Source organism: Prionailurus viverrinus, chromosome B1 (genome assembly GCF_022837055.1).
Source record: "Prionailurus viverrinus isolate Anna chromosome B1, UM_Priviv_1.0, whole genome shotgun sequence".
Classification (NCBI taxonomy): Eukaryota; Metazoa; Chordata; class Mammalia; order Carnivora; family Felidae; genus Prionailurus; species Prionailurus viverrinus.
In genome coordinates this window covers 202,009,247-202,024,726 of record NC_062564.1, presented here as the reverse complement: position 1 = coordinate 202,024,726, position 15,480 = coordinate 202,009,247, and the positions used below count along the sequence as shown (strand labels likewise).

Genomic DNA, 15,480 nt, shown 5'->3' with positions numbered 1-15,480 from the left:
ATTTGGGGTGCCCAGCTGGCTCAGTCGTAGAGCATACAACTCTTTGATCTCAGGGTTGTGGGTTCAAGCCCCATGGTGGGTGTAGAGATTACTTAAAAATAAAATCTTAGGGGCACCTGGGTGGCTCAGTCAGTCTGACTTCAGCTCAGGTCATGATCTCCTAGTTCATAGGTTCAAGCCCCATGTCGGGCTCTGTGCTGACAGCTCAGGGCCTGGAGCCTGCTTCAGATTCTGTGTCCCCCTCTTTCTATGCCCCTCCCCGACTTGTGCTCTAAGATAAATAAATACTAAAAAAAATTTTTTTAATCTTAAATATTTAAAGTTTATTTTGTTTTTTGAAGTAATTGTGTTCAGTATTTTTTTTTTTTAAAGTAAAGTAAGTGATCTTTTACTGGTTATTCTACTTTTAATTTTCTCAACCCAATTTACTTTATTGTAGGTAATGAAAGTAAATATCTAAACATTATATATTCCTAATAAAGTTTTACTTTATAGCACACTTGTTAACTTATGCTTTCTGGAGTTTGGGGATATTAAATCTCAGCCTAAAAATTATTCTAAGTTTTTTCATAATTTGCCCTAATCACTACCTACCTTTTATTTAAAAAAAAAAAAATTTTTTTTTCAACGTTTATTTATTTTTGGGACAGAGAGAGACAGAGCATGAATGGGGGAGGGGCAGAGAGAGAGGGAGACACAGAATCAGAAACAGGCTCCAGGCTCTGAGCCATCAGCCCAGAGCCCGACGCGGGGCTCGAACTCACGGACGGCGAGATCGTGACCTGGCTGAAGTCGGACGCTTAACCGACTGCGCCACCCAGGCGCCCCGCTACCTACCTTTTAATATTAACAAGTTTAAAAAGCATTTTAGCAACACGGACGTTATGTAAGAAACGTATTTTCGGATCCAGTGACTATGTCATCGGAATATACTAACTACAGCAGTCCCCAGTAATTGCCCAATATTAAATGGAGCTCACGGGTGCTCTCAGCTTCTAAATTCAGGAGTTCCTTAATTTGTAATCAATGAACTACCTAAATAAAAAACTGTATTATGTGCGACATAGAAGAAAGCCAAGGTGGAGACTATGTTAGCGGCTTCTCATGATATATGGCTAAGTGACAATATGCCTACTTTACCAGCCTCTGGGATCTATGAAAAATGACACAAAAGCCGCCTAAGCTGTATGTGTATCTGGGGTCCAGCGCCCTCTAGGACCATTAATAAAATAGATTCAAGTCAAGATCAAAGCCCTTACGCGGGCAAAACGTTTTTCAGATTCCATGCTGTCAGGGGGAAAGAACAAAATCCTAATACCACTCATCCACACAAGTGATTTAAGTGTTTACTTTGAGAGGAAAGAAACATACAATTCTGTGAAATACCAGGTAAGGTTTCTCACTTCAGCCTTTTTTTTTTTTTCTTTGAAGTTTATTTTGGAGAGCGAGAGTGTGCTAGTGTGGGAGGGGCAGAGAAGGGGAGAGAGAATCCCAAGCAGGCTCTGCACTGACCGCACAGAGCCTGACTCGGGGCTGGAACTTCCCAACTGTGAGATCATGACCTGAGCCAAAATCAAGAGCTGGTCGCTTAACCGACTGAGCCAGCCAGGCACTCCTCACATTAGCCTTCTAAAGGAGGTGCTCCCAAGCCACTTTTCCTTATCCCTAAAATCATGAGCAACAGGTCTATTTTCAATCAAACAAAAAAGGAAATATGTGAAGTCCTTTTCAGAAGAAAAGCCTTTCCAGTAAAATGTAAACTTTTGTATTAATATTTAAGTTACAGACCAAATGTTGGCAACCACATGTAGACTTGTTTGCTGTGGACAAACGAAGATTGTGGGGGCATACTTTCAAATACAACTTCAGAATTAGACGCGATAAATCAATCCATCTCAGAAATTCTACCGTTTCCTTCGGTGTATAACCCATGATATGAAAAGTTCAATATAACGTGAAACAACTTACCATCTACCCTCAAAGTAAGCTACAGAAAATGGAATCGCTGCTAGGATCGAACAAGGACAAGACCTGAACAGCTCAGCAGTTTTTCCTAAGAGTATAAAATATATAAACTTTGAAAAAATAATACTGTGAGTTGAGCTGTAAAACCCAGAAGCATAGCAGTTCGGCCACAGTGCACGGAAAAGCTCCTTCGTTTTCTTCTCCGAACCCGGTCCCATCCCGGACCAAGCAGCTCTCCGCTTAGCACTGGAAGACACACGAAACCAAACATCCTTACGTGAAATCAAGAAGACAGGGGGAAGTAAGAGTGTGCAAAATATAAACATGTCAGACTCCAACATCGTGTATGTCTATCAGCAGAATTTCCAACTGATTTAATACTCGAGACAATCTCAGGCAGCGTGCCCTTGCAGTGCTGCCCGGGGGACTCAGATCTGAGGTCCCTCGCTGCAACAGGGAAAGTGGTCCTCGGTCCGAAACAGGACGGGAGGTTCGTAGCCGCTCTGCTGGGGCCGGCCGGAGGGCGCCTTGCTGAAGAAGGAGGGCACGGTAATCGTGTGCAGCAGTTTCCTGAACGCGCTGGGGAAAGCGCCCAGCTCGGCCTCCGCCCTGGCGACCTGCTCCTCCATCCTGGCCACGCTGGCGCCGATCATCGCCACGAAGGCCTCGAGTCGGTCGATCTTGCTGTAGACCTGCCGCATCTCGGTGGCCTTCGCGTAGATGCGAGGCACGCCCTCGCTGACGACGTGGGAGGAGTCCCCGCGCAGCATGTCCAGCATGCCCACGAACTCGTCCACTCTGGTGAGCAGGTCCTCCAGGCTGGCGTCCAGGGCCTCGACCTCGGGCCGCGCCCCGGCTCCGGGCAGCAGGCAGGCGGCGTAGCCCGCGGCGGCGCGGCGCAGCAGCGGCAGGTCGCGGCCCGGCGCGCCCGACTCTGGGCCCTCATCCTCCCACGGCCCCGAGGCGCTGCTGTGGCTCTGGGACACGTTGCCGCTGTCCCCGCTCCAGACAGCTCCCTGCAACTCGGCCTCCTCTGCCGCCGGCCCCTCGGGCGGCAGCCCACGGTCGGCTGGAAGCCCCTCCATTGCCGGCTACGGCCGGGCTGCCGCCCAACTTCCGGCCTCCCCGCCTTGCTCCGCCCCCTCCGCGCGCGCGCACGCCCTCGCTTCCGGCTTCCGCGCGCACACGGGCGGTCACGCACGCGCACCAATCGGTTTCCAGCCCCTGAACGCTCGTGCTCGCGCACGTGCTCACACACTGAGCCCTTTTTAACGCGCGAAGGTATAAGGGAACTATTTTGAGATGCGTACATCCTCGGTCCACTTTTACACACTCGTGTAACCTCCATCCAGATCAGACACAGAACATGTCAAGGGCCCGTGAAGAGCTTCCTACCTTCCCTAGTTTCTTCTTGCTGCTTACAGTGAAACGAAAGAGAAGGGAAATAAACTAAAGGAAGGTTCCTGAAAGCTTGATATTCTTGATGACTTTGAAAGTTCTCAGCTTCTTTCCACATAGTCCCCAACACTTGGTATTGTCAATATTTTACTTTTCAGCCACGCTAGTGGATGTATAGTGATTGCTAACTCTTTGTGGTTTTGACTTGCATTTCCCTGATGAATCATGAACTTTTGCACCTTTTTATATACTTTCTGGCCATGTGGATATTCCCTTTTGTGAAGTACCTGCTCAAGTCTTTTGCCGATTTTTAAATTGCGTTGTCTTTTCCTTATTGATCTATAGAAGTTCTCAGTACAATTTTAATATGAGTCGTTTGTCATATAGCTACTGAAAAGATCTTTTCCCACTCTTTGGCTTGCATTTTTACTCTCTTAGTGGTGCTTTTGATGAACACTTCATAATTTTAATAAATTCCAGTTCATCAAACAAGGACAGTTTTGAGAGTGAAAGGGGGCACTCAGGACACAAGATATAAAATCTTGGGTAAACCATATAATTATTATGGACTATAAGGATCATATTATGATCATTAGAGATCATACGTCCAATGCCCACCCTAGAGCGACAGGTGGAAATTGACACCCAGAAAGATGTGTTCAAGGTTAACCAACCTGTCCAAGGCCACAGGGCAAGTAATTGGAGGGACTGGGACCTAATGAAGGATGTGTCTGACCCCAAAACCTTTGGAATCAAACAACCTCCCTTCACTATCATAATCGTTATAATATTATCACCACTAGTATCTGCTGGTGCTTTGGTATTTGCAAAACACTTTCATGCGCATCATCTCACTTATGCATCTTCCCACTGACAGATACTCAGGCTGGGATCACTGGTCTTTATTTATGAGACTGGAAAATGAAAGCTCTGATCTGTGCCACTGTGCAAGCAGGGTCCCTCCAAATTACTGCTAGGGTGGCACAGGTTGAACATGCCTGGAAATAGACTCCATCCATTCCACAATGGCCTTCTGTCCGTGCTCAAAAACTTTTTGTTAAATGAATATTAAAGCAGCATTTACGGGGCCCTGCTGTTTTGTAGGTCCTGTAGGTGGTGAGGACTGAGACCCTGCCCTCGAGGAACCTCCGGTATGGCAGAGACACTTATATTTTAGGGAAGGAGGCCTTCTCTCTAAAACATTGCCTAAGGTCCTTGAGTCCAGGTGGTGAGGAGGGGCTAAGGACAGGGCCGAATCAGAAGTGGTCCTTTGTCTTGGGTTGCTTACAGTCCGGTGAAGACGATGCAGGCAGCCTGGGTCCAAGGACCCAGAGGTGGGCCCTGCAGGACCAGCTTTGTGAGCCAGAAAAAGGAAAAACAGAGTTTACTGAATAGCATGAGTGAGCATTTAGCAGATAGAGTGTCTGGGAGACTCAGAAAGGAAGGGAGAATGAGTCTCTTCCTCACTTGGGGTTAGGGGTTTATATTGGAAAGGGGTGTAGCGTGTGTGTTCCTTCAGGAATCCAGGGCAGGGTCTGACCGAAGGCGAATGGCAGGTGAATAAAGGTGTTACTTATAGATCATCGAAGGTAGGGGAGTACTGATCCGCTGAGGTTTGTTCAAAGCTAATGTCGTGGAACATGTTTGGGATCCAGCTCTTTTTAGATGTTATCAGGTGTTTGGGGGGGTCTAAGACAAATCTATCTCCTTTCCCCCTGGAAGTGGGAACACAGCTTCTTTGGCTTATTCGGATGCAAAATAATAGAACGTGAGTAAATGGAGCTTAGCAGAAAAACAGCAGAGACAGAGCCTTTCCAAAATGGAGTCCCTTCAGCTCCCCTACCTCAAAGAGAGGCCAAAACACTCTGACCAGAACAACCCAACCCAGCGAGAGAGAAATCCCCCCAGGACAAAAAAAGCTGGAGCCAGTGGTGGAGAGTACAGAATTAAGATCCCCAGTTTTTGACTTAAGGGCCCTGTCCCAGAAGAGAGAGCAGGTACTGTAGTTAAGAGTAGCGACTGCAGTAGACCCAAAATGGCTCAGGTTCAAATTCTGACCAAAAGCACTGGTTTTAACCAGTTTTTCATCTGACAGGTTTATTGACTTAGGTTAAATGAATTAATCTGAGCACTTACAGCAGTGCGTCCCTGGATGGTAAGCGCTCTGAACGCCAGCCTGTCTTATTCAAATACGAGGGAGGGAGAATTGCTTTCACTTAAAAAAAAATTAAGTAAAAGAAAAAGTCCGGGACCTAAGAACCTCTGCGCTCCCAAAGGCCTATTAGAGAAGGGGGCGGGGCAGGGCGCGGGAAGCAGGTGGAGGCTGGCGTGCGCCCGCCCGCTACGGAGTCCCCTTTGCGTGCGCGCGCCCGCGCCTGGGCTCCGCCCGAGGCGTGGCCGTAAGGGGGCGGGGCCAAGTCCCGAAAGTGGCGCGAACACGCCCACCGCCGGTGACGGCTGCGCGGACTGCTCCGCCGCCGGGCCTCCGTGTGGGTTCCAGGCTTTGCTTCCCGGAGCGGTTTGCAAGCGGACGGCGTGAGAGGAGGAACTCGCAGAGGTAATTCGGCAGCACTGCTGACCCGTCGACGCCCGCAGCAACGGTTTGGCGGGACAGATGCGGCCCTTGGACGTCGTCGAGCTGGCAGAGCCGGAGGAGGTGGAGGTGCTGGAGCCCGAGGAGGATTTCGAGCAGTTCCTGCTGCCCGTCATCAACGAGATGCGGGAGGACATCGCGGCGCTGACCCGGGAGCACGGCCGGGCGTACCTGCGGAACCGGAGCAAGCTGTGGGAGATGGACAATATGCTCATCCAAATCAAAACGCAGGTGGAGGCCTCGGAGGAGAGCGCCCTGAACCATCTTCAGAATCCCGACGAGGGAGTCGAGGGCAGAGGGACCAAACGGTGCGAGAAGGCGGAGGAGAAGGCCAAGGAGATCGCGAAGATGGCAGAGATGTTGGTGGAGCTGGTCCGGCGGATAGAGAGAAGCGAATCGTCGTGAAGGAGGGCGGGCGGTAAGGCCGGGGGCCGCCGGGGCCCGATGCGGGTCCTGGTCGTTGCCGTCTGCGTGATTGAACAGTTTTCTGGGTGGTAGTAATATTCCAGGAGTGAAGGTACAGCCTCAGTCGCACTGCGTCGGAAATTGGGGAGTGGGAGCCAAGTTGAGGTCAAGAGGAAAATGGGTGCGTGCTAGATGGGAGAGGTGCTAGGACGTCCTGAGTTTTGTGGTTCCTCCCGCCCCCGCTGGCAATTCAAGAAGAGTTAAAATAATTTCGAGTTTGTCTTTGTGAAACCCCAGAGTCAGTCCCAATAGGACAGTTGCCGCAGGGAGAGTTGCCTAGGCACTCGGCGGGGGCGGGAACCAAAGAAAACCTAGCCCTTAGAGCAAAATAGGGGAGGGTGAGAACACAGGGGGGAAAAAATGGGAAAATGTGAAGCTGTAGGCGTTTACTAGAAATTTCCAGGTTCGTGTCAGAGGGGGGTGGTTAATTTAATTTTTTTTTTTTTTAAACATCAGGTTGCAGAAATCTGGGACTCAGTGTCTTGATGGCAAATTTCTGCCAGTTGTGCGTCGGGTGCACAGCTCATGGACTCTGGTCACCTGGTAAGGCTGGGCTGACAACTCGAGGAAACTGAAACAGCTTGTTGTTTATTCTGGTTTTGTTTGGTTTTTATCCGTGTGTAACAGTCTCCCCTAGGGTCAATGGTTATGTATCCGCACCAGAGGAGGATGTGTCTCCTGGGTGCACAGCAAGCCAGTAAAAAACTGACATAGAGCTTTTGCAGTGAAGAAGGAAGGATAGGCTGTTTTTTTTTTTTTTTTTTTTTAATTTTTTTTTTCAACGTTTATTTATTTTTGGGACAGAGAGAGACAGAGCATGAACGGGGGAGGGTCAGAGAGAGAGGGAGACACAGAATCGGAAACTGGCTCCAGGCTCCGAGCCATCAGCCCAGAGCCTGACGCGGGGCTCGAACTCCCGGACCGGGAGATCGTGACCTGGCTAAAGTCGGATGCTTAACCGACTGCGCCACCCAGGCGCCCCATGGATAGGCTGTTTATAGGTATGACACCACCTAGGAGAATGGGGACCGCATGCTCCAAGTGCCAAACTGCCCAATGGCTTACAGGTGAGGGTTTTGGTTTTTGTTTTAAGTAGGCACCATGCCCAGTGTGGGGCTTGAACTTAGGACCCTGAGATCAAGAGTCGTGGGTTCTACTGACTGAGCCAGCCAGGCACCCCCCACCCCCACCCAAGTGAGGGTTTTTAAGGGCGAAATTTGGGGCAGGAGTCCCCTGAGAGCTGTAGATTGGAGGTGAAGTCGTTTAACACGTGTTACTTAGTTATTTCTGCTGCCCCTTGGTGTGGTCTCAAGGAACTGTGTTTTATGTTGAGAGACTTGGAATCTGAAAAATATCTCTATTTCTTATGTTAGAGATTTCATTAGGTACATCTGATGATTATGTTGACCAGCTGCTTGTAGCAGCCTAAACTAACCGCTTGTACGTGCACAAGCTGGGGGGGGGGGGGGGGGGTCGCATTCCTTCACATTCCTTTGAATGATATGCAAGCACTCCTGTCTCTTGGGCCTGGGTCTGCATGTTTCCTGGCCTGGTCCAGCCGTGCCTGGGGACAGTAAGATCTCCAGAATTCGTTCTTTCGTCTGAACTAACACGATGGATGCCGGCTTGAGTTGGGTTAGACTGTCCTGAAAAATAACTTTTGTCCGAGAAATACTCTTGCAGGGGAAATGGGGCTTAATGAAAAGTTGTTTCAGTTGTCACGTTACTTTACCGTGTCTGAAATGTTGGGGCATGGCCTTGCACCTTGCTGTTATCCATGTGACCCGATTGTTGTCTGGGACTTGTGTAGACGTGGGACCAGAATCTTCTACCTTCAGAGGTGCATGGACGACACTCCTTGGGTGTACCTGGTGACCCGTGTAGGGGTGAGACTGCTGTGGGGAAGACGGAGAAGGACTTGTAGAAGGCAGTCGTAGATGGAAGATGGTTGTGTGTGTATTCTGGAACTTCACTTCCCGTGGGACCGAGGAGAGCTGTGTTCTGTGGCATATTGTCTGGGCTGTGTTGCGCCACTTGCCAGGTGACTTTATGTAGATAACCTAGCCGACCTTGAATGACAAAGAAGTTTGGATAGGGAATGACGGAGTACCATCACTGTGGTAATGCGTGCGTTCCGGAGTATTGCGTCAAAGAGACCATCTACAAAGGGTCTGGGGACACTGGAGAAAGGAAAAGGCATCATCAGGGCCCATCTAGTTGATCAGGGTAGACCTCACCAGGACTGGAAGTCAAAATCAGACATGCAATAAATAAGTGTTCGTTTGCCTTGAAAAACAAAGATCTCTAAAACTCCCCCCCCCCTTTTTTTTTTTTCAAATAAATACGTTGTTCAAATGGCCAAAGTCCCTGCGTGTGTTAATACGTTTCTTTTGAAACGAACGTGCTTCTTTGAGCGCAGCCTCGGCAAGCAGGACCGAGCTGCTTGAAGTTTGAGGTTCTCTGTGAGCCTGGAACGGTGAGGGAGGATCGCTTGTGGCTGGTGCTGTGGGGATAAGATGACAGGACAGTCAGCTCTTGACAGGGATGAACTTGAGGCCGTCATCTGGCCTGAGCCCCTGCTTTTCAGCAGCTGAGGTCTGTGTAGCCAGTGGGCGTGTAATGTGCTTCCTGTCTGCTCCAGGGCACCAGGAATGTGAGGGGAAGGCCTGGACCAGGACCAGCTGGCACAGGTAACTGCACCGCAGGGTGCCTGAGAGCAAATGACTGACTGTCCTTGAATGCCAAGTACAACTTCTAAGAGTAGAAACCAGTGGGGGCATCAGAAGCTCAGGAAGAGACTTGAGCTGCAGCACTGGGGAGTGACTGGGGGGCACTGCGGGGACCAATAAAAGGGGGGGAGCAGAGGAGAGAGGGCTTCATTAGAGAACTGATTCCTGTTCATGAGCCTGTGCTAATGGATGCTCAAAGCCACAGGACAGGCAGGGTGCAATTTCCAGAATCGCTAGAGGGGGTTCGATGAGAACACATACATGTTTATAATGACAAGCCGAGGTACAGGTCTGGGAATAACGTGTGAAACGGGCATTTTTATAGGAAAGTACCTGGGCACAAAGGCAAGTCCTTTACAGAGGCTGTTTCGGTCTCTGGAATCCTGGTCTGTGCTCGTGCCCTTCTGAATTTCTCAGTGGGAACAGAGGTAGTGCCGGGAGCCATTGAGACCGAGGAGCAAGGGAGCCTCAGGGGTCACGTTTGTGGCTCGGGAAGCTTGGTGAGGTCTGTGGGTCGGGGGAGGAGGCGGGGAGGCGAAGCAAGAATGTGGGCGCTGGTGCGGGTGGGAGTTGAGGGTCTGCGCTGGATCAGGGGCGTGGGAAGGACTGGCCAGCCTTTCCTGGGATTGAGGCTCGGTGTCTCTCTGCATCCGTCAACCCCAAAGTCTTTGTGGCCACAGCCCCCAAGGTTTCTTTCTCGTTCCTGTTCATATACACTGCAGGTTAGTTCCTCCGTGTTCTCTTAATTCCAGGAGCTGGCTGAAGGAGCACCCCTGTGGGGATAGTAGGGACCTTGATTCAGGAAACTTAGTTACAAGTTACTTACTGATTTAAAAAGAGATGTTCTGGGGGTGCAAAACTCGCATGCACGTGTTTCCCCTTGATTAACTGATTAATTGACCATGGATTGTATTCCTCCGTTGGGGTTGCATTTTATCTACTCAGTCTTTTATTTTGTTGTTTTTTTTTTAACGTTTATTTATTTTTGAGAGAGAGACAGAGACAGAACGCAAGCGGAGGAGGGGCAGAGAGAGAGGGAGACACAGAATCCAAAGCAGGCTCCAGGCTCTGAGCTGTCAGCACAGAGCCCGACGCGGGGCTCGAACTCGTGAACCGCGAGATCACGACCTGAGCGGAAGTCAGACACTCAGCCGAGACACCCAGGCGCCCCTTATGTGTTCAGTCTCGATGCCAAGCCTCCTTCATGGTCAGGGCCTTAAGAGTCTTCCGAAGCATTTTTGACCCTTGGCCCTTCTGCGGAGCACTGTGGTGACGAGCTAGTGGTCCAACTCCTGCCTGAGATGTGGTGGAACTTGGAGGCGTCCAGGACTTTGTGTGTATTTCCTATTGTAACTCATAAATTCTCCCTCCTCCCCAGTTGGATTATGTATCTGTGGAATTGAAACGACTTCCGGGTCCCCTAGAAAATTTGAATTCCCTTCTGTCAGTTGCTCTGCAATCGGCCCTTCGTGCCCAAACTCCCCTTGAAATTCTATGTTCTGTCCTCTTCTCCAGCCGTCATTTGCCATCGGCTGGCTGGTGACGACTGAGTCTTCAATAGTGTTTTGTGGCCATACTTCTCAGGGTTTTGTTTCTTCCGAAAACATCCGAGTGTCCAGTATCCGTCCACATGGCTCACTGGGCCACTTTTCAAAGTCTCTCCTTAAGCGTTAGGTTACCAGCGAAGCCCTCTTCTTCTTCCCGTTTAAAGCAGCACTGCCAATCCCTGTCACTCTCTGTGACACCCACTCACTCTGCTTCGTTTTTCTTCTCACTTGCCTGACATGTGATTACTAATTTGTGTCTTACCCACTTCTCCCCATGGAATGTCAGCCCCTGGAGGGCAGGAGATTTTTGTTTTGGTTTCTTTGTTTTTTGTTTTGTTTTGTTTTTTAGAGAGCACAAGCTGGGGATTGTGCAGGGGAGAGGGGGGGGAGAGAGAGAGAGAGAGAGAGAGAGAGAGAGAGAGAGAGAGAGAGAATCTTTTTTTTTTTTTTAATTTTTTTTTCAACGTTTTATTTTTTATTTTTGAGACAGAGAGAGACAGAGCATGAACGGGGGAGGGGCAGAGAGAGAGGGAGACACAGAATCAGAAACAGGAGAGAGAGAATCTTAATCAGGCTCCACGCTCAGCTTGGAGCCCGATGTGGGGCTTGATCCCACGACCCTGTGATCATGATCTGAGCTGAAATCAAGAGTCTGGATGCTCACCCGACTGAGCCACCCAGGCGCCCCAGGAATTTTTGTTTCCTGCTGAATTGCTAGCACAGAGACCAGTGCTCGGCTGCCACATGGTTGGTACACGACACTCCTTGAATGAATGAGTACCAACTCGGTATGTAAATGTAATTTAAATTTGTGTCTGCTTATCAATGCAGAGAACTCAAACCACAGAAACGTCAGTGTTATTCTTGACTCCTCCCTCCTTCCAGCTTAACACCAATCTTCCTCCTTCGCTGTCAGCTAACGTGAGTTGGCTATGTTGATTCCCTGCTTAGAACCATTTCAGAAATTCATTTTGCTGCAGAAGTCTTTATTTACTTACCACTGTTACTTAGCTCCTGCTATGTATCAGGCACTGCTCTAGGCACTGGGGGATGCAGCCGTGAAGAGGCAGTCCCAGAGTCCTGCCCCTAGTCATTCCAGTGGTGGAGATAACGGTAAACAGGGGAAATCAAGTACCTTGTTACCTAGAGATGAGTGCCAAGGACCTTCATTCATTCATTTGACTTGAGACATGAAAGCCCAGGAAGGATTAGAAGTCCCCAAGCTGGTAGTCTGGGGGTCAGAGCCCAGTGGGGTAAGGAGAGCATCCACGCATGGGAACGATGCAGTGCAGCTTGTCACAGCCTGAGAAGCTGTGAGGAAGTCAGTCCTGTGAAGTGACTCAGCCCAAGGGGAGAGAAGGGTGTGCATTCAGGGGGCAGACTGGCACAGGGACTGGAGGCCGATCAGGGAAAAGGTTTGCATGCAGGAGAGGGAGTGCCAGCAGAGGGAGAGAAAGATGAAAAGAAAGAACACTAGAATGAGCTCCATGGTATTGGGTTGAAATTGGAGGTATCCGTGTAAACTCGTGGTTCTGTGTATACATTCTACGTTTATATAGAACCACAGATGTGTGTGTATAATTTATGTACACACTTACAAATATTCCCTAGTTCTGCCTGTTGGAAGCAGCTGGAAGCAGTGACATCCCAATAATCTTGAGCACCCTGGCTCTCAGATCTTGGCTTCTAAATACCATTTTCCACTAAAAGGGACCAGAACTTCATGGAGAAACGGTCAGTTCCAGAGCTGGGGCAGGGAGGGCCCGAGATGTGTGCAGACATCTGGCTGAGACGGAAAGCAAGGGGGTGTCCAAACAAGGTTGGGGATGAGTTAGAAGGACACAGAGGCCAGCTTGAATGGATGGGCCCCACTGGCAGATTGGATACAGTGGGATCATCAGAACAAACAATGGTGGCTAACGTTCACGGTGCAATGAGGAATATGGGAAACCACGTATTCACTTAAATATGAACACATGAGCGAATTACATGCTTGACGAGGAACAGAACATTTATACCTCACTACAAAATGCTAACAAGTTACAAAGGTGGCAGGAATAGCTATAGTGGAGAAGGCTCTGATGTGGGCAGTGGGAGCCCACGCAAGGCTGCTTCTGCGTCCTTTTGACGTATCCTGGTCATTCTTTGAACGCATCCTTGCTTTCTGTTCTAGATACATCCTGTGCTTTCCTTTCCCCAACGCTGGGCCTGTGGCTGGCTGTTTCTTCAATCACCATCTTAATCCAGTGATCAAAGTGGACATGACCAGAAATGGGACAGACCGACACTGCGTGCCATCTGATAAGATGCCGTGAGAAGAGCATCGCATCACTGCTGGGACATTCTTGCCAAAGGTACACAACCCAGGCCCAGTCACGAGCAAACCTCAGACAACCTCAACTCGAAGGAAATTCTGCAAAATTATTAGCTCGTAATCCTCAAAAGTGTCGAGGTCATGCAAGTCTGGGAAAGGCGGTGTAAACGTGATCCCTTTGCTCTATAAAAGACCTTATTAGGAACAATTGGCTGGGCAGGGTGCCTGGGTGGCTCAGTCAGAGGAGCCTCCGACTTGGGCTCAGGTCATGATCTCACGGTTCGTGGGTTCGAGCCCCGCATGGGGCTCTGTGCTGACAGCTCGGAGCCTGGAGCCTGCTTCGGATTCTGTGTCTCCCTCTCTCTCTCTGCCCCTCCCCCCTCCACTTGTGCTGTGTCTCTCTCTCTCTCAAAAAGAAACAGGAAAACAAAAAAGAACAGTTGGCAAAACTTGAACCGGGTCTTGAGATGAGATGGCGGTAATGGGTTGGGGTGCGTTTTCTGACGGCGGCGGCTGCCCCCTGATCACGTAGGGGGTTGCAGCTTGGAGGACATTCACTGAAGTCTTCAGGGGGCAGATCAGCAGATCAGCGGCTTATTCTCAGATCCTGCGGAAAAATAAAATTCTTTATACTCTGCTTCTGAGTCTTCTGTAAGTTTGTGATTTCCGTGAGCTTCCAAATTTAAAGGGCCTCTAAAATGGCTCATAAAGGAAAGCTAAAGACCTTTTTGAAAGTTGAATGTCATCTCTGGAATGTTGCCGTCGGTCTCCACCTCTTACTGGACATTTATCGTGAACAACAGCACATAACCTCGAGTCTGTAAGCCAGCAACGTTTTTGAATTTCTTGGTCAGGAAGTTCTTTCCAGATTCATCCTTTCAAAAGGCTGCCTCTTTGGGGCACTTGGGTGGCTCAGTCGGATACGTGTCTGACTTCGGCTCAGGTCATGATCTCATGGTTTGTGGGTTCGAGCCCCGCGTCGGACTCTGTGCTGACAGCTCAGAGCCTGAAGCCTGTTTCAGATTCTGTGTCTCCCTCTCTCTCTGCCCCTCCCCCGCTCATGCTCTATCTCTCAAAAATAAATAAATGTTAAAAACATACATAGATAGGGGCGCCTGGGTGGCGCAGTCGGTTAAGCGACCGACTTCAGCCAGGTCACGATCTCGCGGTCCGTGAGTTCGAGCCCCGCGTCGGGCTCTGGGCTGATGGCTCAGAGCCTGGAGCCTGTTTCCGATTCTGTGTCTCCCTCTCTCTCTGCCCCTCCCCCGTTCATGCTCTGTCTCTCTCTGTCCCAAAAATAAACAAACGTTGGAAAAAAAAAAAAAAAACATAGATAGATAGATAGTCTGCCTCTTTCCCTTTTGACCAAGAGTTGTTAATAAAATCACTAAGCATTGTTATTATTTATATGTGTGATGTTATTGCTCCTACAATTCATAACTATTATTATAACTATTGCTATTACACATTGCTTTGCCTTAAAATGACAAATGCAAGAGGTTTATGGCCGAAATCTGTCAGGGTTCCTAGTTGCCGGCACAGAAGCTGACCCTAGCCAGTTAGGTAGTTTCCAGAAGCTCAGGGAGGGCTTGAGAAGAGACTCAGGGTGACGATTCCAGGAGCAGTCCACACCGCAGAAGCGGCCCGGGAGGAAGCTGGCCCTGCTCTGAGCACAGGATGCTGCTTCGGTTTACTGTGCCCTCGTCTGCCCCAGCGCCTGGACTCCCGCCGTCTGCACCGCCAGCCAGAAACAGCCCCCTAGCTCTCCCAACCCTTCACTGGTTTCACTAGCCCCTAGTCACATTGGGCGTGGATGAATCCGATTGGTGGATGCTAGGTCACATGACAGTACTCGTGCAAGAGAGTCTAGTATTTTCAACTTAAATTGGGGTAGATAGACTTGGCACCTATCAAGGTGCATAAGTGATGAATTCCCCAAACATAAAAAGGGGTACAGATGTTGTATGGCCAAAATGAGTCACAAGGATCCACTATGCAGTGCTTATGAGGGAGATGCTAACTAAATGTGGCTTAAGCAATATGGCTTTGTATCTCCCGTAAGTCCAGAGGTATGTGGCTCTGTCCTTTTAGCAGCCAGGACCTCCCAGCACCATTCACGGACTGTGATGTAAGCAGCACCCACTGGGGCTGTGTGGTGGAGTGACCCTGCTGGCCACTCAAGCTCTTCTATGACCCTCTTAATTCTGTCCTCATTGCCCAGTGGCTGCTGCAGCAAGCATCACGCCATCACACAGCAACGTCTAAGACCTGACAAAGTGAGAGGGTGCGTTTTCATAGCTATGTGCTTTGTTTCTTTTTTAATCAGGGAGGAAAATCTCTGCCAGCTAAGGGCGGCATATACGGTCGTGCAGGTCGTGCACTGCACAGCTCTAGGGGATGCCATTCATGTTACAGTCTTTGCACCTTTGATAAAGTTCTTGTGACAGTTTTCCTGCACCTGCCACTACT

The 15,480-nt window shown here is 49.5% G+C and overlaps 2 protein-coding genes across 3 annotated transcripts; one reads left to right on the top strand and one right to left on the bottom strand.

The window, feature by feature from the left end:
* Nucleotides 1-1,749: 1,749 nt before the first annotated feature.
* BLOC1S4 (biogenesis of lysosomal organelles complex 1 subunit 4) lies at nucleotides 1,750-3,100 on the bottom strand. Its single transcript, XM_047857686.1, has one exon. The coding sequence runs from the start codon at nucleotides 3,048-3,050 to the stop codon at nucleotides 2,394-2,396; it is 657 nt and encodes a 218-aa protein (XP_047713642.1). The 5' UTR covers nucleotides 3,051-3,100; the 3' UTR covers nucleotides 1,750-2,393.
* A 2,744-nt stretch (nucleotides 3,101-5,844) lies between these two features.
* Nucleotides 5,845-13,648, top strand: LOC125163651 (MORF4 family-associated protein 1). Of its 2 annotated transcripts, XR_007151535.1 has the most exons (3): nucleotides 5,845-6,374; nucleotides 6,878-6,964; nucleotides 12,871-13,648. XR_007151535.1 is itself a non-coding variant. In XM_047855708.1 (2 exons), exon 1 carries the CDS (start codon nucleotides 5,978-5,980, stop codon nucleotides 6,359-6,361), a length of 384 nt encoding a protein of 127 aa, XP_047711664.1. In that variant the 5' UTR covers nucleotides 5,845-5,977; the 3' UTR covers nucleotides 6,362-6,374; nucleotides 12,871-13,648. The 2 variants fall into 2 exon arrangements, 1 of the variants encoding a protein (XP_047711664.1); XM_047855708.1 differs by lacking the exon at nucleotides 6,878-6,964.
* Nucleotides 13,649-15,480: the final 1,832 nt, after the last annotated feature.